Genomic DNA, 27,662 nt, shown 5'->3' with positions numbered 1-27,662 from the left:
GCAACGGCGGAAGCAGGAAGATTAGTTGGTCAATTAATTTTTCATCTTAAGTAAAAAAATCTCTATATTATAGAGAAAATACATTTAATATGCCAGCTGGGTATATAATATACGTCCCAGATGTGAGCAGACTTTCATTAGGAATGACAAAGCAAGAAAATACGGTCTTCTGCATATCAGCAAAGGAAGAACTCAATCCAATTAATAAAAGCGAAGGAAGTTTTAGTGAGGTACCAATTCTTCAGCTTCCTCTGTGGGGATTTTCATTGTCCCAAGGAGCGTGTCCATGAACTGCACGTTCGTTTTGCACATGGAGGCACATCCCCCCGAGGAGCACAGGCCATGCAGGTGTCCTGGCTGCAGCTGACGCACGGGGCGACACAACCGCGCTCCCTCCTCTTCTTACGCGCGTTAACACTGTGGCTTTCGTGATTATTTTGCTGATGAATCCAAACGCAATCAGCAGAAGAGCCGCCATCTGGACTTATCCAGCCTCTCCATTGCAGAGACCATGATGAGGAGCAACATGGTCCAAGGTGGGGGCGTTCATTAGGAGGAAACAATTCCCTGCACATTTGCACATGTATTTATACTTTCCGTGCACATTTGCACGTGTATTTATACTTTCCGTGCTCGATACAAGCACGTGTAAAATTAACCCTCGCAGAATCGCGGGTGTATTTTCCTCCCGTGCTTCCACATAAGCACGGGTAACTTTCCGTGCACCTTTGCATGCGTATTAACTCTCGCAGGATTGCGAGTGTATTATAAATTAACCCCCGCAGGATTGCGAGTGTGCACTTTCCATACTCAATACGAGTACATGTGTCCCTTTACAATAACCCCACATCGTATCAGACAAACGTGGACTCTTCCTGGACTCAGGGGCAGCTCTGGCATTGCTTGGTGAAGCCACGTGCATGCACACTGTGGACCTCCTGTTGTATTAGTTGCTGCTCCTTAATAATTTCCTCAACTGCTATCCGAACCTGTATTCAAGTCACTTTGGAGTGCTAAACCCTGTTTCTCACCGGTTTAATAACAGTTGCTTTGGACCCTGTTGTCCCTTATACGAACTTTGGGTGCCTCCGGGACAGAAGCGTCAGGAGCCGCGTGTGCAGGGGGCACTGATGTGTTCAGAGCACGCAGGCAACGCCAGGACGAAGTGGTGGCTGGGCAGAGGTTGCTTTCATTGCAATTTTGGATTCTTTTGCCCAAAGCTCCATCGGATAAAGCCCTCAGAATTCAACCACAATACCATCGGTGAACCAGGGCACAGGCTGACTGCAGAAACGTGGTCAGTTCATCCTGTCCCGGCTCAGGTATGGGTTTGACACCTCAGCCCAGAGTCCCTCTGGGTTCTTGTTGCTGCTGGTCCTTATTTCTCACAGGGAATAAGGGCAGATGAGCCAGGTGCAGCAAGTCAGCAGCCTGGTCACCTTGTGTCACGTTGGGACCTGATACAAGGAATTGACAATTAACTAATTAACACTTTTAGAGAACTAACCCTACCCACATCACTAAAGACATTAATCCTTTAACCCACATCACTATTGCCAAGCCTTGCTTAGCTCTGTGTAACTTATGGTACAAGAAACAGGAGTTCACTGATCCTTGTAAAGATAATAATCCTGAGTGCATCCTTGGGTGGACTAGAGAACAGTAACTTGGGCACAGGACAGGAGATACGCCAGTTTAACCAGCTCAGCAGTCTGAGTCCAACCAACCCACCACACTGACCAAAGGTGACCATGTACACAGCAGAGGACCCGGGGTCATGGTCACTGTGATCACAACCAGGAGGAGTCGGAGGTGTAGACTATTGAAATGGTCTCCTGAACTCATTGTAATAAGAACCGCCTTCTGGGGACAGGTTATGAATATGTACAGGCGTTCCTAGAACATTCATGAATATCTAACACTTTACTGCATTTTACCAAGCTCACAGCTACTGTAAAATACACACGTATTAGTTGAAACGATTCCCCGTGTGTCTGGCGTCACAAATAAATACAGACCTTCTGTATAACCTTGGTTGTGGGGTCATTCTGTACCTCAGACCCAAAAGCTGGCCAGCCCTTCCTTTCCCTTCAGGACCATATCCTAATGTCAGCCCTGGTTCCCATCTCCAGACACTGTCCTTGCCCTTGCTCCAGCATCCCGGCCCACCTGCCCCTTCAGCATCCCTGGAACCACCACAACATTCAGTCCTGTTGGGAAGGATTTCACAGCCTCCATCTGCTCCAAAAGCACCTCGGTGCCTTTGGCTGCCTTGTTCCCCAAGCTGCTTTAAGCCTCAATGTCACCCCATGTCCCAGGAGGTGGAGTGGCAGTGGGAGCAGTGCTGGAGATGGGATGGGAGAGGAACAAAGGGTGATCTTGTGGGGAGGAACACGGAGATGGAACCGGTCCAAATAAAGCTGACAGCCAGGCCATATTTATTTGGAGTGTTCATATGCTCAGCCTCAGCCATGCTGGGACAACACATTCTGGTCATCAGATGACTGCAGCTCATGAAAACAGATGAATTGCGATTGTAAATTCTCCACACAAAGTGACTTAAATATTGTTATATCTCCAAAGCTGCATTCTGCCAGCTGCCCTACAAATAGCGGTGCTGTGTATGTCTCCATCCCCAGGGCAGGATGGTGGACTTTGAGGTTTAAATGCTGGCATTAGATAAACAGAGAAGTCCTAGCTAGGCAGGGCCTCATTTCACAGGGGTATAAGAGACAGAGTTATCATCAGGAAGGCACCACAGTTTCCCTTTAAACACATAACAAATATAAAATCTTGCCTGATCACTCATTTGAAACAATACACTTCTGCTACAAGGCTCGTGTCCACACCAAGAAACAATTCATACAGCTTAAGTGCAGATGAAATTCTTCGATCACCTGGATCATAACCTGAATGTCACAGACCATTAAACCTCATTGAAAACCCCTATATCTGCGGTCACGGCAGTAACTAAATGGCAATATTTCATTCTTTGCGGAAGGACAAGTTGCTCTGTGCCACAGGACACCAACACGCTGTGGGTCTGCGGGCAGGGAATTGAACAGATCACCTTCGGTCCTATGGAGGAAGGCAGGGAAGAACAAAACAACCTCTGTTAGTTCCACCCGCAAATTTGCCATCTCACCCTACAAGTTTGTGCGGTGATTAGAAACGACACATAGCAGGATGCAGACAGAAAGTCACACAGAGGCAGAGATCTTGTTCAGGAAGGAGCGCAGAGCCGGGCCTAGCAGAGAGCTGACCTAGGCCTAGGCTGCCTTCTTTATTCACCATTGACAATTTATAGGATTTACAGGCACGGGCCTGGACTAAGATGTTTACAAAAAGGTGTTTTTCCACTAAATGTTATTAAGAACACACTAAACTCATGTGATGTTTGTCTCATGTGGTTTTCTGCTCATTCACAGACCAGGTCAAGCACATTCACACATCCCATGCACTTGGGGGCAGTTTTCCAGCCTGAGATACCATTCTCACGAGTTTGGGCTGTAACTCTTTACAATTATGAGAAACGTACTTCAAAGTAATCTGTCCAAGGCCCTTTATATATTATTATGTTAGTATTATGTCCTCGACTGTCCAGATGGTCACGTTAGTATTGATCTTCCTTTATCATCCAGGTGGCTGGAACCGCACACCTTGCTTTCCCACATTTGACTTTCCAACAAGTGTGAAGAACCATCGGGCAGGCACAAGTACAACGTGCATGGGACCACCTGCAACCTCTGCTGCTCCAGCCCCAGGGCAGGAAATGCAGCGACGGTGTCTGTAGCTGGAGCCCTTGTGCACCTGCAGGCAATTGCCCAGAGCCAGGAGGCACGAGAGCTGATCATAATCACGGTCTTTGCATGCTCAGAGCTCGCTTAGGGTGGAACAGGTTTCCCTCTTCCAGCCCAGAGTGGTGGGTGAGATCTGGTGGGGTCACAGGCCCCAAAGACAAAGAGAACCACCAAGGTTCACCACGGCTGGGTTTCTCATCTTTCATGACAAGTCTACTCTCACCTGCCGAACCCAAGCCCATAGTAAACTCACAATTCCTCCTGACAAGCTGTTTCGCTATTTCCATCTACATGCTTCTAGCAAATAGCATTTATTCCCAGGATTAATGTAACTAGTTCAGCTCCTTTGGTGGCAGAGCTGATCCCAAAGGAGCCCAGGGGGGGTTGGATACCCTGTGCAATATTGCAATAAACTTCCACGGATCTTTAGTAGCCCGATGCTCGCTGCTTGGTTACGACAGTGCCCCATTTTCTAGGCCAAAAAAGGAAACTTGGTTCTTCTCCTCCAGTAACCTCTTAATTGCCCAATAAAATACTCAGACTATAGGATTAGTCGCTCTTGCCAACTTGTTAATTTTACTAGGAAAGGGCTGCTGCAGCTCATGTAAGGTTTTTGTGTGTGTTCCTCACTTTCCTTCCTTGTCCTGATGTGAGATCAAGCAGGACACTGAGCCACCCTTTTGACAGACGCTGAACCCAAGTAGCCAGATGTGCGCACAGCTGCACTCATGGCTAAAGTGGGTTTGGTCTGATGTTTAAACTCGTAGACATACCTGGAGTCTTTTTAAACTGGATGGTGTATATTTGAAATATGACTCAGCCTTCATCCTCCAGAGTCCAAGCCAACGCAGCTGCTGCCTCCCTATCCCAACAGCTCCTGTGTCTCACACAGCATTGCCAGCATTATTGTAACAGTACTAATATCAAATTTGCATCCAATGTTCCAATCAGGCAGCCTTGTTATCCCCAATATTGAACAAACCCCCAGGGATACTCATTCCCTGCCACACAAAGGGATGCTGGCCCTAGACCGAATCCAATGGAGAATGTCAGGCTGCACTTTCAGCCAGTTACCCCATCAAATAAGCTTCTTTAATTAAAAAGAGCTCTTGATTTTTTTTCCTTTCCACCAAACCAAATACTTTCTTTCCTTTCAAGTGCCCCATCTCCCTGCATTAGCTCCGTATTGGTATCCGTCTGTGTTCAGACCAGCAGGGAATGGGACCAGTGCTGAGAAGCCTCTGGCGGAGCAGCCAGACCCATAACGACCATTAGAAAGAGCTTTGGAGGCTGTTTCAGCCTCTCTCTGCGCCTTCACACAGGATGCAATTCCAACCTATTAGCAAGGAAGACAATTTATTAGTAAGGTTTTGAACACTTTGCCTTTTAAAGGAAGACGGTATTTCTCTTATTTCTCACTTTCTGCAATGAAAGGTGAGTCTAATGACATTATTCACCCCTTGGAAGGTCTCTCCACGGCTAATGAAATAGGTGAAGGTGCAGGAGAATATCAGGGATGTTTCACAAGGGAATCGGAAGAACAGCACTGAAGGAAATTTGGCAGAGATAATAATACCCAGAAGAAGAATGAAGAGGACATACAGGGTAGGAAAGCTTATCTGCTATGGGATGTTCATCAGCCCAAGAGGAGCTCCTGAGGAGGTGTCCAAGTGTGAATGTCCCGGTCCAAGTCCTGGACTGCATTTGCAGCAGTCAGTGTGCTCATTGAAAACCAGACAGGGGAGGATGTGTGTGTCCTGGCTTTGTTAAAACCACGTTTATCTTTTAGTGAATTTGCCTGTCAGCTCAAGCTTCATATCAGCTGCATTTTCCTGAAAGCCAGATCCATGTTTTGGTAGACACAGCAATGGAATGCGAGGTCATTGATAAGCATGGATGGACATCTTGGGAGAGGGGCAACGAGAAACTGGTGACCAAAAACTGACCAACCGAGTATAACATCCCATTCACCTGATACTTCATATAAAAGTGGGAGATCACGAGGATCTCGTCCCTTTTCCCTATGGCGACATTAGCAGAGGACCTTGCGAGTCGTCCCTGCGAACCGAGGCCAGTGCCAGACTGAATCCAGCTCCGGTTGGCTGGAGAGTCCAGTCCAGGACTTCGGCTGCCGGCTCTGCAGTTGCCGGGACTTTCCAGGTTGGTTTGGTAGAGTTTGTATTATTTTCTCTATTTTATCAGCAGCATTAGTAAAACATTTTGAATTTTCCCAGCTCTCTTCTCTCTGTCCTCCTTTCCCTCCTGATCACCTGTGCTGAGTGGGAAGGGGGGCGAGGGGGTTAACAATACATCTGCCATGGTTTTATTGTCACCCCGCAAACAAAACCTAAACAATGTGTTCAGGGGAGGACAACAAACTGGCAATGGAGCTGGGAGGAATGCTCTGTGAGGAGTAGCTGAGGACTTTGGTTTGTGTAGTTTGAGAAAAAGGAGGCTGAGAGGCAACCTCGGGGGTCTATAGAGCCTCCGGAGGAGGGGACAAGGAGAGGGAGGCGCTGAGTGCTTCTCCTTGGTATCCCCTGATAGGATGAGAGGAAAGGACCTCAAGCTGTGCCGAGGGAGGTTCAGATTGGATATGAGGAAACATTTCTTCATGGAAAGGGTTGTGGAACAGTGGAACAGGCTGCCCAGGGCAGTGGTGGAGTCACCATCCCTGGAGGGTTGGACAGACAGATGAGAACCTCAGGACATGGGGCAGTGGTTGGACTCCATGAACCTGAGGGTCTCTTCCAACCAAAGGGACTCTATGATTCCTTGGTTTCTCACACTCCTGTCGCAGCCCGAAGAGCCTTGGCTTCATCTCTGCCCATGCAAAACCGCTTTGAATCCTCCTGCCATCCCCTCTGCCTCTTTCTCTGGAGAGGACAAAGGCAGAAAGCTGCTGGACCATGAGCCCCCCAGGGCTTGGTGCTTGGGAACCTGGCACCCGCTTTAAAATCCGGCTGCTTGAGTAATTAGGCTGTCTTATTAGCACCTAATTAGCAGTGTAAGTATTAGGTAAAGCCTGATCCTGTCCTTGGAACGTAGTCCTCAGGTAATAATGAAGAACTGGATGCTGGTGACTTCAGTGACACCAGGAGATCAGGGGCAAAAAGGAAAAAGCAGAACAAATCAAACAAAACCAAAACAAAAACAAATCAAATCAAACCAAACAAACACAAACAAAAACAAGAACCAAAAAACCAAACCAAAAGTACCCCACAAACCAAAACCAAACCCCCATATATTCTGACTTTCCTGTGGTTGCTGTTCCTCGATGCACCTCCTGCCTCAGTTCAGCTATCGCAGGATCGGACCTACTGGTATTTTCAGGCCACTGCGTGACCCCAAATCCCCCTCGATGTGTTTGTCCATCAGGATGTTCTGCTGGCCCCTCAACCACTGGGGAAATACCCACTCCAGCCTCACCCTCCATGGGGAGCAACAGCAAACCAGCCTCACCTGGCAGCTCATTCCAAACACAACCCCACCTTTCAATAACCACGCTTGGATTGGGATCTCGACTGCACTTCAAGCCCATTTGAAATGGGACAAACATGGCAGGACTTATTAAAACGACAGGACAGGGTTGCACAGAATGACTCCCAGGAGGGTTGGGTAAACCTCGCTCCCCGAGGGGCCGGGCTGGAAATGTCGAGTATTAGTGAACAGAGCGGAATCACACATTTTTCATGCACCCAAAATAAATCAGGATTTACATCCCTCACCAGAATGTAATTTTTACAGCTTATTTTTTATTAATTTTCACTCCATAAGTAAGGAATATGAGAGAAGCGTTGTGTTCGGGTGGAATTAGAGCAAATTGTGGGGATTGTGAAGGGCCTGGAGCCACCACAGTAATACTTTAATCCTCACAAATCCACCCCTGTCCTCCTGTTGCTTAAATAAAAACAGCATCATACTGAAAAACACTCCAGCGGGAATAAAACAATTCCCCAGGAATAACCAGCTGATGAGGAGCAAGGCTTGACCTACACATGCAGTCTAGCTTGTAGGCTGGGCTTGCCACTCACTCCTTGCCAATTTTACTTTCAAACGGCCCAGTTCCCACAGATAAAACATTTCCACAAACCAAAAAGTCCGGTAAAATCTCCCCAACAAATTTAATGATGTTTTCGTTAGAAAACCATGTCAAAATCAAACATTTGGCAGAGATGTTTGTGTCGGGCTTACCGACCTCCACTAAGCTTTATGGACTTGGGCGGGATGGGGAAACTGAGGTTCAAGTCTTGGTCCCAGCGGCGAATTTGAGACAGGGCGACAACTACAGGCGAGGACGCTGCACCACTGCTTGACAGGGACAGTATTCAGCTGGTGTGTAAATACAACATATATTTTGTATTTAATATATATATATATAATGCTTCTAACAGTAATATATACAACACTGGCTGTGTTCGTACTCTATGGTATGTGCCCTTGGATCTCCTCTTGGCCCGATGTGGAGCTAAGACACAACCACCATGAGGAGCAGGTCAAGGTGTTGACCATCAGTGGGAGTATTGAATATCCTAATGATCAGCTGAGGGCACAAAGAAAGGTTTCGGGTTGGGAGATCCAATGCGATAACAGATTCTTTTAAGGTGAAAAACAAGACACCAGATTGGTTTGTCTGTTTGTTTTCAAGCTGTAGATTGCACTGTTGCTGTTTGTCACTGTCTGTGGTGGCCACCAGAGAGCAAGACTCGTCTGGCAACGCTGAGCTCTATCTTGTGAATTAATTTGAACACGGGCTTAAAAGCTGATAGTCACAAATCTGATCAAGAGAATGACGGAGGCAACAACCGTACCTGAAAAGGGCAAAGAAATGTCAGCAAAATGTAACAAGAAACAAAAAGTATGCTTTTATTTATCCAGATTATAGTCCCATTTAATCTACGATGAAGACTTCTATCTCAGAAGGGTTGTAAAAAGAAGTTATGTCCATGTGGGCCAACAGGCACAGAAGGAACGGTCATCCAGGGCTCCCTCTTCGGTGCTGGTCGGCCTTTTGCGTGTTCGTTTCTCCAGCAGCATGCCACGGACACACAACACGGACACGCAACACGGACACGCAACACGGGCATGCAACACGGGCACGCAACACGGCCACACAACATGGCCACACAACACAACCACACCAGAGCTGTGCTTTGCCCTTGCTTTGCACCAAACACCAGAAAAGTTCCACTCAGGCCTTGTCAAAATATTTAGTAGCTCTAGTGGAAAACTGGAGTCTTCATGTTCTTTGATGAGCTAATACCGTACTTCAGGAGCAAAGAACTCTTGTAATTCTACGCTCTCTGGAAGCCCTTTGCTTAAAATGTGCCTGTGCTGGACACACAGAGCTGATGGCAGCTCCTGGTCCCCCCGCAGTCTCAATAGATGAGCTGGACAAGAAATGGAAATGCCCAGGTCATACGTGCAGCAGAGAATGGGTACCAGCCCCATGATTGCTGAGGTTTATATGGGCACCCTCCACACTGGACCACGTAGCCATGGACTTTGACAAACCTGGACTGGTCACCACAGGATCACAGAGGCCTGTGGTTAGTTGGGCTCCCCAGGGTCAGTGTTAGACCCAGCACTGTTCAACCTGTCATCAATGACCTGCATGAAGAGACTGAGTGCACCCTTGAGTTTGTTGATGACCCCAAAGTGAGTGGGATGGCCGACACACCAGAGGCTGCGCTGCCATCCAGAGACCGGGACAGGGCAAGTGCAGGGTCCTGTACCTGGGGAGGAGTAACCCCAAGCACCAGTGCAGGTGAGGGGTTGACCTGTTGGAGAGCAACATTGTGGAGAAGGACCTGGGAGTTCTGGTTGACAACAGGCTGACCATGAGCCAGCGTTGTGCCGATGTGACCGAGGAGGCCAGTGGTGTCCTGGGGTGCATGAAGAAAAGCATGAGCAGCAGGTTAACCGCAGTTATTCTCGAAGGATAACCCTGAGGCATTCCTGTGTGATCTGCTCTGGTGAACCTGCTTTAGCAGGTGGGTTGGACTGGATGATCTCCAGAGGTCCCTTCCAACCCCAACCATCCTGTGATTCTGTCACGCAGGAAGGTCCCAGTTGGATCTGGAGATGCTGTGCTATACCCCACCATGACAGCGATACACTGAACGGCTCCCTGCGCCTATCACGTCTCCACCAACATGGGTGACGTGGAGAGGAGGGCTCTGAAATAACATGCATCTTCATCCACGCTTCTCTTGTTTTGCTTCCCAGGCAGAGTGGTTGGGCATTGTGGGAAGTGAAAGAAATGGGCTTCAAGCCTCAATTATCTGGAGAGCTGGATAAAACCTTGTTACTCTGCTGGCACCAGGGAAGGCCTCAGAGAAGAGGATGGAATGGCCCCTTTGTGGTCTAATCAAAACCTAGAGAGTGGTGGAGGGATGGGATGGGATGGGATGGGATGGGATGGGATGGGATGGCATGGGATGGCATGGGATGGGATGGCATGGGATGGCATGGGATGGGAAGGAACAGTTCTCTCTTACATGTCTCTGGATGGCAGGGACACATTGAGTGAGAAGTATTGCCCCCCAACCCCAGTCCCTCCCTACTCCCTCCACTCTTCACCTGGGAGGCAGGAGGAAATGTGGTACATACCCAAAGAGGAAAGGACAGACAATACCGCTGGCAATTGAAAAGGTAACCAAAAATACCGAGTGGTTTTCTTTTCTTTATAAAATGTACATAAAGAACATAAACCCTTTGAGGGAAAAGTGAGACCAGTTTGTAATTAACAGATACATTAACAACAATGACAGAAAAATAAATCTACAGTGGGTGTGCTAGTAAAATAAGAGACCGAGTTCTGGCTATATACAATACTTGAGATTGTTAAAATGTAATAATCATTCTATGTACATTACATACATCCAATTACAGTTATTTATATGGTATTTACACACACAAACGCACAGAATTTTTCCCTTTGCAGTTGTTGGTGTGCAAGCAGAAGCACATCTGATCTTTCCTGAGAAGGTGCTGAGGCTGCTAATTCTGACCCACAGTAACGTGTGTTTCTCCAACCTCTTTTGTGGTCATATCCATCAAAAATGATTCCATAGATTCTACAGTTGCAGTTGTTGCCGTGTTCCTGTTTATTCTGTATAGGGGGAGGACTGCAGACCTCCAGCCTACAGAAGGCCAAGAGTTGTGGCATGCAAAGGTCCTGGATCCCAAGGGATCAGCGGTGACATTTCTCCAGTTGCTGGCCATGACCTCACCATGAGCAAAGCCATGTTCGTACTCATTTGTGCAGCACTTGCCAAGTGTCTTTCTCAATGGAAAAACAAAAATACAGAGAAAGAAATAGAAGGAAATTGGCTACAAGTCACCTGTCACAGGTCTTTGGTAGGCGCCCATAACGTGACATTCAACCTGCCCACGTCACACAAGGAATCAGCTAGGAGAGTCCACGTTAGGCCAGGCTACCAGGAGCCATGGAGACACAGCTACAGAGGGGACGCAAGCGTGACCATCCTAGTCAAGCTTCAGTTTCTTATCAGGCGTCCGACACAGATTCTATAATTACAATACCAGGGTTGCTCTCGTGAGTTACAAAATGTGCTGAATGACTGGGAGCTCAGTGCTGAACTTGGGTGGTTTGGGGTGTTTGAGGACAGGCACTCCATAGTGTCACCACGTTCTCTGGTGACTCCATCAGGTTGTTCTCACTTGAGTGGTCTCATTGTAACACAACTATTTATCTAAGAGATATGGGAAGATTGTATTGTTATTAAAGGAAAGTGCTGGTGTTACCACTGAACACTCTGGCAGACCTGGTTTCCAGAAGCACTCAAGTTTAAGTGGGACGACATCTTCACAGGCTTTGGACCTGGTGTTCTGGGGAGAAAACACAACACCCTTCCCTCAATATAATGCTCAGAGTACAAGCTCCCTAACCTGACAGGTAGAAAGGATAACTGCGTTGTGGTTTAGTATGTCTCACCAGGATGGACTATCCCAAGTGTCCTCTATTTGGGTTAACAATAGCTCCTTTTTCTCCCATACGTACCTTTTCTAACTCAGAGATGCATATATTGCAGCCTGGCCAAAAGCAGCCAAAAGGGACTTGGAGGTAGTCTGGGGTACCAGGGAGAGGAGGTGAACACCAGAAAGGGAGCAAAACATGTTTTAATGCTCTGGAACAAGAACGAATGACTCCAAACTGGTCGTGAACACATTTACATTGGTAACAAGAATTGTGGTGGCAAACCCTCCAGCAGTGACGTTTTGCAACAGCCTCCTGGGAAACATAGGGGGCAAAAATCAAACGTATCCTCCCTCTTCCACCTTTAAACTGGTTTTAAGATGGATAAATGTGTGAGCAGCGGCATGGTGGGAGCCCATGGGATCTATGGGTGACACTGGAGTTGGGAGTTTAGGAAAAAATGACATAAAACTTCTGAAGACCGAAGGTCACAGAATCCCAAAATCCCAGAATGGACTGGGTTGGAAAAGCCCTCAGAGATCATCCAGTCCAACCCTTGGTCCAACTCCAGTCCCTTGACCAGATCATGGCACTAAGTGCCATGTCCAATCTCAGCTGTGGGATGCTCGGGTGACTTAAAATTCAATGGTTAGTACATGTTGGTTTAATTCTGTGCTACTGAGATTAGACAACAGCATCATGATGGGGCAGTCATAAATGAGGGGGCGCACGTGGCGTTGCTTCGTTGGGGGAAAACCATCTGAAATGTAATAATAAGCTTTTTTACAGCTTTCTAAAGTTTAATGGGAAAATACCACAATGAATCCAGGTGGCAGCCAGGCTCTTTATTGGCACATACAGGCAGAGAGTGCTTATCACACCAAACTGTGGCTTTTTGATGGAGCTGCTCTAGAAGGCCATTCTTCTGATGGATCAGGTTCTTCTCGGGGAGGAAGAGTTTCCATTACCCTTTGATACACGAAAAAGGCATTACTAGTGAGTAAACCCTCCAGAAATAAACCCAGGTATGGTTCTTCCAATTAGGGTGGGAAAAAATGGGATCGTCCTGACTAAACTACTCACTAAAAAGGGGTTTCACTGACCTTACGAGGCAGTAAAACAGAAATCAAACTTGAACAAAAAGTGGATGTTTTAAGTGATCAGCTAATTTTTAAAGTTTGGGGATTGTAATTGCCCCCAAAGCCGTTTGAACTAAATAACACCAGTTACGTGGGTGAGTGCAGCCGATTCAAGCGCTGGGTATCGAGAAGGAAAAGGCTCCGGCATCTGTTTGGGTTGGTGCTGGTGCGTGGGGCTGGCACCTGTTTGAGGCTGCAGCTCCATCTGGGTGAACCAGCAGCTCCTCTCTCAAATTAAGAGGAAATTTCACATTTTCAAGGATTTCTGTGGGCCTAACAGTCCCACACCCTTAGATACTCATCTCCAGAAACTGGCTGGTGGAGCTCAGCGTGAAGATCCTCCACTAGTTAACACCTCCATCACATAAGCCATCGCTACTTGGATGGGCTTTCGAGGGGCTGCTCCTGCCTTCAAATCCAAACGGTGCATTTGTGGGGTGATTTGTCCCCAATCATTCTATGCTCTTTTCCCCACCTCATGTCCCATCAGGACCCAAGCCCGGCTGGAGAAGTGGTGGGTTGGTAGCACAGCGAGATCAGATTTCTTCGTAACCGTACGTGGGCTTTCACGTCCAAACAACACGCTTTGTGAAAGAAATGAACTCGCGTGGCTTTGTTGGAGGCAATGGAAGGGGAGAACTCAAATAACGTCCTTGTCCTTCTAGATCACTCTGAGAAACTGGAAGGTTTATTGTGGGTTCTATCCACCAATGCCTGGGAATGCCCATCAACCTCCCACAAAAACCACGGTCGCTCATCCCAAGAGCCAAGTCTTGCAGTTGCTGCAAAGTCCATGTTTATCCAATTATTTCACGTCCAGTTTAAAAATACATCAGAAACATGAATAGACCGGATACCCAAGAACTGAACCAGCGTTGAGCAAATTTCATAGATGAGCTACCAGTTCAAACTCAAGACCAGGAAGTACAGATCTTAGTTCATATTTCTTGCTCATGGCCCAGACAAAGTAAAATCCTTTTTCAGCAGCGTGTATTAGGAATGTGAAGGAAGATAATGCTGCTCCTAAATCAACATCTGGAAGAGAAAACCAGCATTTCTTAGCACCTTCTTCTGTACCCAAGCAGAATAAAACTGAAAGCACAGGAATCAATTCCCTTTCGCACAAAGACCTGAGATTTTAGGTTATCCTGCCTCAAAAGAAGACAACTCAGATCTTCGCTGTCAATTGAAAAGAAACCCCAAACCTTTATGAAATATCCAGCGTGGTTCTTGAACAAGGGAAAGACAAATCAAAACACAAAGATGAAAAACCGGTTTCAGTTTGCAGTCTGGGCTCGGGATTTAAACAAGCACTCGCGATCTCCATGTCCTTCTCCTCCCGAGCCATCCCCATGATCCCAACGCGCTCCTCATGCCCACGCTGGTCAACGGCCACCGCAGTTCCAGTGACTGGGCGTCACAGACAGCAGAACCAGGTTTGGCGAGGCGAGCATGTCCCGAGCGCTGGAGCCCTCGTGCAGCACCCACGGTGGCTCCAGCGTCCCCGTGGCTGCCGCTCCAACCCAAACGAGTAAAACTGAGCCGCACGGCACTCGGAGACAGAGCGGGACACCTGATGGGAGAATGTGCTGCGGGAATCCCATGTATTCACTCCCAGGGGGTCCTGGGAGCCACCGAAATTCCTCTGGGATGGTCCCACCGCTCTGTGGTTTCCACCAGAGACAAGGGGACATGCACCCCAAGGTTTGGTTTCCACAAACCCTCAACTACGAGATGCGCCAACCTCCTAAGCAAATAAACTGCATCAGGGTCTCACCTGGCCCTGTGTCCACAATTCCAATCCAGTGCTTGCCAGCGGAAATTTCATTGTATTTTATCGTATTTTATTTAAGGGTGTCGAACCGCATGGTTCATCCAGACTCAGAGCTCCCGCTCCTCCGAGCATCCCGATTCCAGACCAACAAACCACCTACAAACCGTGGAGCATCCCCGGAAAGCTCCATCCCCCAGCACCACCAGTATGAACCACTACATCTGCAGACAGCACCGGTTTATAAAGGGGAACCACGCCGTCCCGGCCGCACGGGCGCGCTGCTCAACAAACACACGCACCACGCGGCGTTCCTCACCCGCAAAGAGGCTTTATTGAACATCGCTGTAAAATTATCTCCTCAGGCGGATCACTGAATTCGCACAAACATTTCTCTACAGAATTTATAAAAATCAAGCCTTGTCGTTGTTTTACTGCATCTCGTTGTGCTTTTTGTACTCGTGTTTGCAAATATTATACTCGTTTGTTTTAATGGTTGTACTCCAATTACTTGCATATCAGGGTTTTTTAATGCTAGGGTGCCGAGAGAACATAGAATAATAATAATAATTATAATAATAATAATACTCTCCTTTAGACAAAAGTCTTTTGTTTTTAAATGAAGTTAAAAGCTGAGATAATTTAAGGAAAGACGTCTTCAAATTGTCATAACCAACCATAAGGGGACTTTACAACGCGGCGGAAAACCGGCTGGCTATTGGGTGTTCGGGCGGCTCAAAACCATTTGTACAACTTGCTCTTGTAAAAGTGGATTTGTTTTTATTTCATTTTAATTTTTTTTAATTATTTTTGTTTAATTTCGCTACGATAACAAAATAATCTCTCTGGATCTGCAGAGTCTGGGTGCAGGGCAGGGGTTGGGTCCCCGTCCCGCCCCCGCCGGGCCGCCCGCCTCGCCAACGGGGGTCTAGTACGGTAAGAAAACCTTCTTACCACCTTTTGCGCTACAACATTATCTCAACAACCCTTTTCCTCCGGTCGACCCACTCGATAACCTGAAAATAAAGAGATAAAAACGTAACAACACTGCTCCCATCCCCAGGGCCAATGGGAGCTGTTTGCTGATGGACGACGAGCTGAACGGCCGTGGCTGGCTGGAAGGTCGAACGACACGCGTCTCATCCCAACGGGCTCACGCAGCAGCTCAGGTCCATCCATCCATCCATCCATCCATCCATCGTCTCCTCGCCTGCATCCACACCCCCGGGCGCCATACTTTGTTTAGAAAATAGTTTGCACAAACCACGTTTTAGCCGTGCGAGCTTCTCTGTTGAAATCATCATTATTATCTTATTTATTATTTGTTTTAAATCAGGCTTGTTTCATTGAAGGCACTTGGTTTCCATGGCGATTCTACAAAAGACGGTGGTTTGGTTTCTTCACCCGGCCGGACGGATGGCTCGGGAGGGCGGGGGGTGTGCGAGCGGCCGCGAGCGAACCCCGGGAAGCCGGTGTAACGTGGATAAGCCCAGGTCGCGCACCCTGGATCGCGATGCATGCAGGAGGAGACAGCGCAGTCACCGAGCACAGCCGTGGGAAATGGAACAGGAGCGGCCGAAACCGCTCCGATTTGGGGTTGTTCTCTAGGGGAGGTGACAGCCAAAGAAAGGGCCTACAGTTATTGAACTCTAGACTAAAAACCTCCTTGAAGGGAAGATGAACGCCAGCTCTTCGTGTACCCTGTTTGCAGTGAGGTGTTTCTCTCCCGCTTTTTGTTCTTATTTCCTCTCTCTTTCCTTTGTGTTTTTTGGCAGGCCGTTCGGTTTCCATGGTAACAAGCAAACTATTCATTTGAAACAAAACCAGCCGTGACTTTGTGCTTTGACAAGGGTTCTGTAGCTCTTCTCCGAGAGTCCAACCAGACGACGCTGTGTTCGTTACTGACCACAAAAGCACCTGAAGGTCCCGTCCTTCCTTAGGCCAGGTCTCGTTCTCAGGCGTGGTTCATAGTGAGTTACACTCCCGTGATGCCTTTTAGGTCCCCAGTGCTTTTTAATTATTTTCTTTAATTATCTATTTACGTATTTATTTAACTTTTGAGTCAGTCAGTGGAGGAATCTTTGGTAGTTTGTTTTTAAGCGTCCGTTTTACAAAGACTCTTTCTTCATGCCGGTGCCTGGTGAATCTTTTGTAGCCTCTGCCAGGACAAGGTCACCTCTGATGACTTAGGGCAGACATGAGGATGACGACGGGGATAAGTCGTAGGTGCGCTAATGTCCTGGCAGCACCTGATCGTAAATCTACAGAAAGGGGGGAAAAAGGTAGAATTAAAGAGCTGCCCGGACACAACGCTGCTACGAAGCTCACAAGATAAAGGGCTCGGCCACCAGAACCTGTTCTGCACACCCACGTGGAGGCAGCCGGGGAGGACAAGGGGGTGATGATCGACGGGGTCACAGAATCCCAGAATGTGAGGTTGGAAGGGACCTGGAAAGCTCATCCAGTGCAATCCCCCCATGGAGCAGGAACACCCAGCTGAGGTTCCACAGGAAGGGGTCCAGGCGGGTTTGAATGGCTGCAGAGAAGGAGACTCCACAACCTCCCTGGGCAGCCTGGGCCAGGCTCTGACACCCTCACCCCCAACAAGTTGCTTCTCCTCTTTCAGTGGAACCTCCCGTGTTCCAGTTTGCACCCACTGCCCCTTGTCCTATCACTGGCTGTCACCCAGAAGAGCCTGGCTCCATGCTCCTGACACTGCCCCTTTCCATATTGATCCCCAGGAATGAGTCCCCCCTCAGTCTCCTCTTCTCCAGCTCCAGAGCCCCAGCTCCCTCAGCCTTTCCTCACACGGGAGATGCTCCACTCCCTTCAGCATCTCGGTGGCTGCGCTGGACTCTCTGCAGCAGTTCCCTGTCCTTCTGGAACTGAGGGGCCACAACTGGACACAATATTCCAGGTGTGGTCTCCCGAGGGCAGAGAGGAGGGGCAGGAGAACCTCTCTGACCTACTGACCACCCCCTTCTAACCCACCCCAGGTACCATTGGCCTTCCTGGCCACAAGGGCCCAGTGCTGGCTCATGGTCACCCTGCTGTCCCCAGGACCCCCAGGACCCTTTCCCCTACGCTGCCACCAGACTCCCTGGTCTCTGCAGGGACAGAGCTGTGCAAGGTCACCTCGCAAAGAGGGAACAAGAACAGTGTCACCAGCCAAATGAGGCAGGAGACGTTAGGATAAAAACCCACCTGGCGTGCGGTTAAGGTCTGTGCTGTAACACACACCTGGGGCTGGAGGGATGAAACAAGGTCTGTGGGGAATCACAACACTGATAGTAATTCCATGTTGTTTGGACCCCCTGGATGGTTTTTTAATGTTCTTTTATCTGTCTGCCCATCTCAAATCACAGCCACCCAACGCCCATTGGCCCTTCACTCGCATTTCACTTTAAGCCTCTCCAACCGAACCGACCAACATATTGTTCTCCGGGACAAAACCCATTGTAGAGGGTGTCTCAAATTTATACCCACAAGATGCAATTTGCTCTCCCCCAACCTGTGCAAACGCCACTTACTGTTGGCCGGCTGGTCTGATTTCATGCACTCTCCTTCCACAATCGATACATCATCAATAGCAATATCGCCTTCAATGCCGGGGCCCCTGATCCCTTCGAATATGAGCTGTGAAAACATAAAGAACAAGTAGATCAGAGGGCGATGAGTGGAAAATGTCCTGTGGGGTTTTGTGCGGCATTAAACCACACCGGTGGGCTTGGACTAAGTTAGGAACGCTTCCTACGGCTTTTACGCTTTGGAATGAGCTGAGCAATGGCAGAGCTGCTGGTCATGTCCCTCATCATCAACCAGGTGTCCCCCGGTCAGCTCCACCGCCGTGCCGACTGCATGTCTGTATGTGTGTAAGTACTACACTCCTGGAGCGAAGAGCGAGATGAGACAGAGGAGATGTTCTAAGGAGCTTTGGGGTGTTCTTCTCTTTGGGTGTTTTTGTCTCTCTTTGGGTGTTTTTCTCTTTGGGGTGTTTTTGTCTTTGGGGTGTTCTTCTCTGAGTGTTTTTCTCTCTCTTTGGGTGTTTTTCTCTTTGGGGTGTTCTTCTGTTTGGGGTGTTCTTCTCTTTGGGTGTTTTTCTCTCTCTTTGGGTGTTTTTTTCTCTTCTCTTTGGGTGTTTTTCTCTCTCTTCGGGTGTTTTTCTCTTTGGGGTGTTTTTGACTTTGGGGTGTTCTTCTCTTTGGGTGTTTTTCTCTCTCTTTGTGGTGTTTTTCTCTTTGGGGCGTTCTTCTGTTTGAGGTGTTCTCTTTGGGTGTTTTTCTCTCTCTTTGGAGTGTTTTCCTCTTTGGGGTGTTTTTCTCTTTGGGGTGTTCTTCTCTTTGGGTTTTTTTCTCTCTGAGTGTTTTTCTCTTTGGGGTGTTCTTCTCTTTGGGAGTTTTTCTCTTTGGGGTGTTTTTCTCTTTGGGGTGTTTTTGTCTTTGGGGTGTTCTTCTCTTTGGGTGTTTTTCTCTTTGGGGTGTTTTTCTCTTTGAGGTGTTCTCTTTGGGTGTTTTTCTCTCTCTTTGGGTGTTTTTGTCTTTGGGGTGTTTTTGTCTTTGGGGTGTTCTTCTCTTTGGGTGTTTTTCTCTCTCTTTGGGGTGTTCTTCTGTTTGGGGTGTTCTTCTCTTTGGGTGTTTTCCTCTCTCTTCGGGGTGTTCTTCTGTTTGGGGTGTTCTTCTCTTTGGGTGTTTTCCTCTCTCTTCGGGGTGTTCTTCTCTTTGGGGTGTTTTCTGCCTCCTGAAGCGAGTGGCGGGGACACGTCTAGAAGAACAGCGTCCGCATGGTGTTGGAGGACTGAGCATCCACTCGACCACGGATCACGTGAAAACACGTGAGCCACAAAATGCCCACAGTAAAACTGTTTCTGGCTCTTGAAGGTGGCCCCACCAGTCCCTCCCACCTCATCCCCCACCCTGGGCTGTCCAGCCCACAGTCTTCTCTTGGGGGATGTTTCCTGGCCCATGAAAGCTGGGGAGAAACCTCTGCGGAGTGGGGCTGGTGTCCCCTCATCCGTAACTCAAAGCCAAACTTATCACATGGGGTTGGGAAGGAACTATGGTTGGTTGGATGCCCTAAGGTCCCACGGTGATGTCCTGAGACCACCTGTGTGATCACAGATCTCCTGCCATGGCGGGAATTGATGACAGTGACAAACCCGCTTATCTCCTACCCTGTTTAGTGGCTCATCCTCGTTCCTAGAAGCTTTGATCCCTCCTAGGAATGGTTTCATATTTATCAGAGGATATTGCGATGTCTTTAATCAGGGTAAGGGTTTTATTCCTCTTTAAGGCTCCAATCTGCTAAATGTGCGCCTGTGATTTCGAGGCACTACCAACCACGTTCTGACAAATATCCCCAGTGTGAAGCCCAACGGCTCCAGCTGGGAAGGGAAATGGAGTGGGGATGGAGGTGGGCGCCTTGTTGCATGGTCAGTAATACTATTTGCCATAATGTTCGTTATTACCTATGGATTTCTACGTACTAAAGAAACCAAGCCATCCGCTCTCCTTCCCCACACCCGACGTGATGCTGTCCTGCCATTCTGCTGCTTAATTAGCTTTGTGGACTCATTCTATGTCGCGAGAAATCCATTCACTAAAGAACTTCAAAGCACTTCTAAAGAGACGAAGGGATTATGTGAGGAATCTATTTCCCAAGCAGCACCATTTGCAGCATTATCTCTCCCTTCCCCACCCGTCCCTCAGGCCTTTGAGATGTTTTTGGTTAACAATGACAAGTTTTTTAACTTTAAACTGTAATGATATGTGATAATTTTATAAGGGCGTGCTGTGGTGACGTTAACTCTTGGGAGTAAAGTCAATTTAAAAACAAATATTAATTAAATCTAGAGGAAAATACTTAAATTACACTCCATAATAACTAAATGCAGCAGGGGATGTCTGGGGCGCTCGGACAGGCTCTCGCTGTTGTCCCTGATGCAGCAGGACTCAGATCTGAGCCTCTGCTTTTGGCAGCTCCTTCGCCCATTAATACAGCCCGACCAGAGCTGGTCATTTGAAAGGAGAACCTTCCATTAGAAATAACGAGGGAGCGCTCAAGTGGTGGAAAACGACCCCGTATCTCACGGGGGTCAGTTGCTGGTCCCACCGGATGAGTGTCACCCAGGGACCGCGGTGCGCGGTGCCACCAGACGCCACTGATATCTCTCAGCCTCGGCCATGGACGCGTCTCATCCTTCCGCCGAGCACCCCAGAAGGCGCCTGTCCCTGCAGCACTAATCTTGTGATGTAAGGCAAGTATTCAAACAATATAAGGCATATAATATAGAATAATTACATAAGGTTTATATTTAAACCACATGTTCTCAGGGACGTGATTTAGTGCCAGTGTTGGGTTATGGTTGGACCTGGTGATCCCGAGGGTCTCTTCCAACCAAAATGGTTCTGTCACTATCTCCAGCCTGCCTGTGAGCCCTGAGCCGGGCGGAAGGTCTGCGCTGGAGCACTAAATAAACCTAAAACCTGCACGTCCAGGGCGGGACATACGTTGGTATTTCACTGAAGTGCGACGCTGTAGGTTAATTACTATAATATTAATATATTAATGCAATGGGGAACTCTAACTGGGAAAACAAGTTTTCCTGTAATTTATGCTGTTGTCTGAAAACAGTGTCTCAAGTAATTACCTCCTGACGAGTTTTCAGCTCTGCCTGTGATGATGGGACATATCCAGTGACTTCTCCCCAAAGTCCAGCTTGTCCTGCTTCTTGGCAGCAGAACCAGCCAACGGAGGTTAAAGTCAAACCTTCCCTGACAATGACAAACGCTGTTTCCAGACAAAAGGCCTCTATAGCAATACGAATTTAATTAAAACCTGCACTCGGCAGCGCGTTTGCTGTTGCTGTCAGCCAGCTCGGCCGCGCGCTCAGGACGGATCACAAAGATGAGTGTTGGCAGAGCACAGAGCCCATGGTCAGCGTCCCCAAAACCTGTTATCTTATAGACCTATGGGAGAGGCTGAGGGAGCTGGGCTTGTTCAGTCTGGAGAAGAGGAGGCTTAGAGGTGAGCTCAGCACTCTCTAGAACGACCTGAAGGGCAGTTCTAGCCAGGTGAGGATTGGGCTCTTCTCCCAGGCAGTCAGCAATAGGACAAGGGATGAGCTCACCTTTAAGCCTCCTCTGCTCCAGACTGAACAAGCCCAGCTCCCTCAGCCTCTCCCCATAGGGCTTGTGTTCAAGTCCCTTCCCCAGCCTTGTTGCTCTTCTCTGGACCCGCTCCAACACTTCAATCTCTTTCCTGAGCTGAGGGGGCCAGAACTGAACACAATACTCCAGGTGTGGCCTCCCCAGTGCAGAGTACAGGGGAAGGATCGCTTCCCTTGTCTTTCTGACCATGCTAGTTTTGATACAGGAAATACCCCAAATTCATGTATTTTAAGAGCCCTCTGACATGGGTATTGTACATGCTTTTTTCATAGGATAATATTGTCTTCCAGGCGCTAATCTGAAATAAAAAACTGCTTTATATCAGCTACCAGCATCTTCTGGAAACTGAAAGACATTCTGTCTTCAAGCAAACCGCCACTGTTCCGCCATTAAAGTGCGTGTTATTAAAATCTACGGTGCTCACCTGTTTAAAGCAAGGAAAGCAATGATCTGTCTGTAAAGCAGCTTTCAGAGCTGAAACGAAGCTGCGAAGCCCCGTGTCAGAGGGAAAGTGCCGGTGTGCCCAGCCCCATCCCTGATCCCTCAGGGATGTGTGAGCTGGGGAAGGAGGGATTCAGACTGATCATCGTCTTGCAGTGAAATGAACCAAGTTGAGGAAATGTGGAAAAAGGAACAACTGTGAGGTTAGGCCAGGACATGGAAGTGAGTTAACACCATGTGGCTACTAAATGTTATGCAAATTAGCAGTAAATTAAAACATAAGCATTAGGTTGACAATACTTTTAGCCAAATCTGTTAAGCATTAATTCTGAATTTGTTTGATTGTTGCAAGCAAGCAATTCTACAGAAGAGTCCCCAGAGCCAACAGTACTCTTCCAGTTGAAGAAAGTGCTGCTGCTGAAGGTGAACAGCTGTGTACTGCTCCAGTAGGACAGACAAGAACCGGGGTACCCAAAACATTTAAGGTCTTGGTGCTGAATTAGCACAGGAGGGAGGACACACGTAAATTCTGAAATGAAAGAGTCCAGGTTGCTGTATTTTATCTGGGTAACCTAGGATAGCCCTAGAAGTACAATGCAAACACTGAACTAATAAGTAACATTCATATAAATATTTCATTACCTGTTCCTCCCAATGCTACTTTTTGTCAGCTAGCTTTGGTCTGTTCTTATAAGCATCAGGTTCAGTTTTCATTCCAATCCTGTTCTTAAGCTTAGGTACTAGAAGAAGATAGTTTGCCCATAGTAAAAAATGGGGCAGATCTGTCAACAGCTAACACTTTGCACTGATGTAGTTGTACAATTCTGAATTTTTAGCACGTATAAAATCAATAAAAGTCTGCTGATAGTAGTAATTTTTAAGCCATTAGCTATCAAAGCCATGCTGTATCTTACAGTACCAAAGTCTGCATTACTGTACCCCAGTGCACAAGCCTGTACACGTGCTAAGGCTACAACTTCTGTGAAATACTCTAGATGCAAAATGTGTGAGTTCCACGTGCTGTGCATGAGCCGTTACCTGGAAGGACGTCGGGGGGTTTATGTTGACGCGGGCTTGGTTCCAGTGCTGCCCCTTGTTTCCGCTGGAAGACCACAGCGGGTTGTCCATCGCCGTCTGGCCCTTCAGCCGCAGGTAGACGTTCAGGCTTCCTGGAAGAGAGGTGGGGAACAGGAGCTGGTTGGGCTGTGGGGCAGCGCGGCGGCACCATCCGCGCACCCCTGCCCGTCCTTTGCTGGGAGGGACACGGCCTTCCTGACCTGACATGGGCAAAAGGAGCCGCCTTCTTACCCAGGATAAACAAGTAATGTGGTTGCTTTATGCTCAGCTCTTGCTTGTGAAGACTGCCCAAATTCCTGCTTACTCTGTTAACTCATCATTCAACTAATGGAGATCGCAGAGCTTGGCAAACCCACCCCCGAGATGGATGCGATGCGCTTACTCCTGCCAAGGAGTATTTGTGAAGGACAATATAATGCTCTGAGTTAACATAACCCCAGTAAAGTCAAACCCATAGACCTGGTCTTTACCCCCACTGGCCATTAAGTTGCTGGTTGCAGCACAGACACTATTTGCAGCAGGTAACAACGGATCATCTGCATTCAACAACACTTTGGTTCACCTCGCGGTCTCAGACCGTGAGCAGAAATCAGAGACAGCAAATGCATCAAACTCATCTACCAGGGTCAGTAATTCACGTCAGTTTGTGGATTTTGTTCCTTCTTGCCCTAAAGTGTCACCTGCAGAGGTGTGGGCAGGGGGTCTTTCTGTACTGTGTAAATCATTGCATTTGCCCTCGTTGAAGAACACTCAGCAAGCCGAGCTCCCACAAGACCATGGCTCTCTCAGGGTGTTTGGAATGGCAGCTGGAAGCTCTCACGAGTTACATTTACATTGAGAACGCTCAGATGTGGGCAGCTGAACGGCCACTCGGCTCCTGATAAATACAAAGCTCTGATTTCCAGCAATGGCGAGACTCAGTGCCTTGAAAAGCAGAACATGGAACGGAGCTGCAAACATCCTTATCATGGCTGTTTGCATGAGGTACCACATGTGTGTGACAGCCTTGGAGCGCTGCCCCCATCCTCAGCAGAACAAAGACTTTGTTACGCCTTAAACATCTGTTTTTTGTTACTTTGGGAGGAAGAGATAGATGACACCTCATCTTATCTTCCCGAAGTTTTATGGCTGTGCAGGTGACACCTTGGAAGATAAGGACAATTAACAGTGGTGCTGTGAAAGGCCTCATGGCCTAATTTGGATGAGAGAGATGAACCATCTGGACAACCAACTACCAGAAGACACCACGACCAACAGCTACCCCTGATGGGCAAGACAACTCACTTCTGGTCAATGCCATGAAGACCCCAGACCCATTTCCAGAAGAGTCTTCCTAATGATCATGAAGAGCGAGCAGAGGGAGGAGACGAACCACCCTCTCCTATCTTAATGTAAATGAACTGGGTTATAAAACAACCCCATGTATGATACAGGTTGGTGACGTTTCAATCTTCAATGCGTCCCCCCATCCAGAGGCCGTTGCAGGACCAATGTACCCGCAGGGTGGTGATGTCTGACTCTCCCTCTCTGTCTCTCTCTCTTTCTTTCTGATGTCTTAGTTTTCCTCTTCTCTCTCTCTCTCTTTCTTAAACATATAAATTAATATCACTGTAAGTTCTGCAGCTAAAGTCTTGTTAAGTTTTGCATTGCAGTTACTAATTGTTGCCAATCCACTGCTTTTAGAGGGGCTTTTGCTGTCAATGTATTGATAAGTTCTGTGGTACTATAACATACTTTTGCCAAGTCACTGCTGTAATTTGTAATTTGTGCTTTTAGTAAATCCATAATTGGACCCCGGAGTGATTGTCTGTCATTCACTTCACATAACCACGCAGGATTACCCGCAGTTAACTCACACCTGATCTCATCTGTTGTGATCAGGGCGCGTGTCGCGTTCAGAGTGAACTCATCCTCATCCATCAGTTGGGACGGGACAATGTGTCCTTGTGAGGAGCTGGGATGCAGGCTGATACAACCCGTGCCACGGGGCTCTTTGGAATAACCGAGTAATTTCGCTATCAAAGCCACGTAATTCTATCACTGCTGAGGTTACAGAGGTTTAACATTTTTCATATCACACCCAACCTCTCTTTGTCACACAATTTCTTTGCATTAATATCAGAATGACACCAGTCTTACTGAAAACACAGAATAGAGAGACGCTCGGTTGTTGCCCAGTTGGTTGGTGTGGATGTACCTCCCTCTTTGCTAGATATGCACATAACCTCTGCTAGATATGCACATAACCTCTGCTAGATAACCACATAACCTCTGCTGGATAAGCACATAACCTCTGCTAGATATGCATATAACCTCTGCTAGATAACCACATAACCTCTGCTGGATAAGCACATAACCTCTGCTGGATAAGCACATACCCTCTGCTGGATAAGCACATAACCTCTGCTAGATAAGCACATAACCTGCCCGAAATGTCACCGAAAGCTTCACTGACGACCCCTGCGACAGACGCTCATCTCTCAACATTGCCGGAGGAGTTTTGAGAAGCTGATGCTCTGGAGGAGATGGGTTTGCGGTGGGGTTCACACCGAGCTGTGTCCAGCAAGAGTTCACCCACAGATTCAAACTACTCCAAACCCCACGCAAATGGGTGATGAAGTGACTCTCGAGTAGGAGATGAAGCCATGAACAGGAGTGACAACTGTGAACGGAGGAATGGAGGTCACTCTCCGACACAACCTGCCAGGAGCACAGGGTCTGAGCGCCCATCACTACAACAACACCACCAGCAACACCGTGTGCCCCAACAGCACGTTCGCCTTCCGCATCCGTTTTTGTTCATTAGAAATGCCCCTTTTTTGGGCAGAGGAGGGAAAAATCGGAAATACAGATTGTTTTAAGATCGTGACAGCTATAGAACTACAACCTCTTTCTGTCTCAATGTAGAGATACAAAAAGGACAGCAACTCTTCATTCTCTTGTTCCCCAACAATGGCTTATTGTTTGCTGCAAATCAAGTAACAGGGACTTCTATTTCTCTTGTGCTTTAGGGCTAATCTACGCTGTTCTTCTGATGGTGGGAGAAAGCCCCAGCACTTTCCAGGTGGGTGGACCCCTCGGACTCAGTGCTGTGATCGCTCCGGAATCGCAATCTGGTTTGTAAGTACGAGCCACCTATTGCAGGTGAAACAACCCACTTCATCCTTCTGAATCCAGCTGCCGTGGCATGGGATGGAGGTCCCCGCTTATCTCATCTCATCAGAGCCGTGCCTAAGTGCTAATGGCAGATCTGCTCTCCACAGAGCCTCCCAGTGCCTCTCCTTATCGCCAGGGAACATTCCAGCCCCTTCCCCAGAGACACTGAGCACCCCAACATCAGGCGGAGAAGCTGGATAAACCCATAGCCTGTTTGCTTTCGATACAGCGCAACAGCATTTCTCCCGCTGTTTCTCCCCAAGTGCAAAGGCCAGGTCGCTGGCTTCCTCTCACCTATGTGCTGTCCATACATGTGGTAGTAGAAGCTGAAGCAATAGGCCGTGTTGGTAGCTCCGTAAGGATTTTTTGGCGCGACGCTGAAGACGGGACTAACGAGTCTGGCCTTTTCTCCTTCCAGCCTGGGCCGCGACGTCTCGATGTACATGTAGAAACCTGGGGGAAGCCCAAGCGGTAACCGTTAGGTTGTGGTCTTCAAAACCCAACACACACACAAATACACCAGGACCATCAAGCATCTCGATTAATTTTTCACATCCATCTGACGTCCCCATGGATTTGGAGACTTTTCTTCTGCATTAAACTCACTTGTTTTCTACAACAGCTTCAAAGACGTTTGCTACCAAGAGTAAAATCAAGGCTCATAAACAACTTCAAACTGATGTAACATTGTACATGCACATGAAAAGAAAAGAACCTTTATGATGGGGCTCAGAATTCTGACTCAAGGTTGCGATTTGTTCCTATAAACAGGTAGGACTCGTAAAACAGAAAGAAAATACCTTGATGGAAACTTTTGGAGGAACATTTTTGACCCCCCGCATCAATCACAACATTCGAAAGCTCCTTTCACAAAAGAAGACGATATTCATGTATTCTGACCCTGGACTGCACCAACAACAGAGACTATTTGTTCGATCCAACCAAGCAAATACAACGCGGTGTGATTTTTATTCCCTTTGGTAGCGCAAGCAGGGTATATAGAGTAAAATACGAGCTACTGCAGCGCTCTACGGATTCAGCACAATCCGTCTGACTTTTCCAATGCAAATATCCACTGCAGTCAGGATGGGACGTTTCTGTTCACCGCGGGAGCACATTGAAAATCACACATTTTATCAACGCTCTGAAAATGGGGCAAAAAATATCTCC

At 47.8% G+C, this 27,662-nt stretch overlaps 1 protein-coding gene across 1 annotated transcript in view; it reads right to left on the bottom strand.

Moving 5' to 3' along the window:
* Window positions 1-14,963: 14,963 nt before the first annotated feature.
* Window positions 14,964-27,662, bottom strand: part of MDGA2 (MAM domain containing glycosylphosphatidylinositol anchor 2) — a 286,373-nt gene continuing 273,674 nt past the window's right edge. Inside the window, exons 14-17 of the mRNA XM_065839695.2 lie at window positions 26,787-26,945; window positions 23,298-23,428; window positions 18,183-18,288; window positions 14,964-16,913 (exon numbers count right to left, since the gene is read on the bottom strand). Coding sequence (XP_065695767.1) covers window positions 16,825-16,913; window positions 18,183-18,288; window positions 23,298-23,428; window positions 26,787-26,945 — 485 coding nt within the window. The 3' untranslated portion in view covers window positions 14,964-16,824. The remainder of the gene's footprint in view (window positions 16,914-18,182; window positions 18,289-23,297; window positions 23,429-26,786; window positions 26,946-27,662) is intronic.

This window comes from Patagioenas fasciata, chromosome 5 (assembly GCF_037038585.1).
Source record: "Patagioenas fasciata isolate bPatFas1 chromosome 5, bPatFas1.hap1, whole genome shotgun sequence".
In the NCBI taxonomy this organism is placed as follows: domain Eukaryota; kingdom Metazoa; phylum Chordata; class Aves; order Columbiformes; family Columbidae; genus Patagioenas; species Patagioenas fasciata.
Note: the sequence above shows the minus strand (reverse complement) of the source record. Positions and strands in the feature narration are given on the sequence as shown.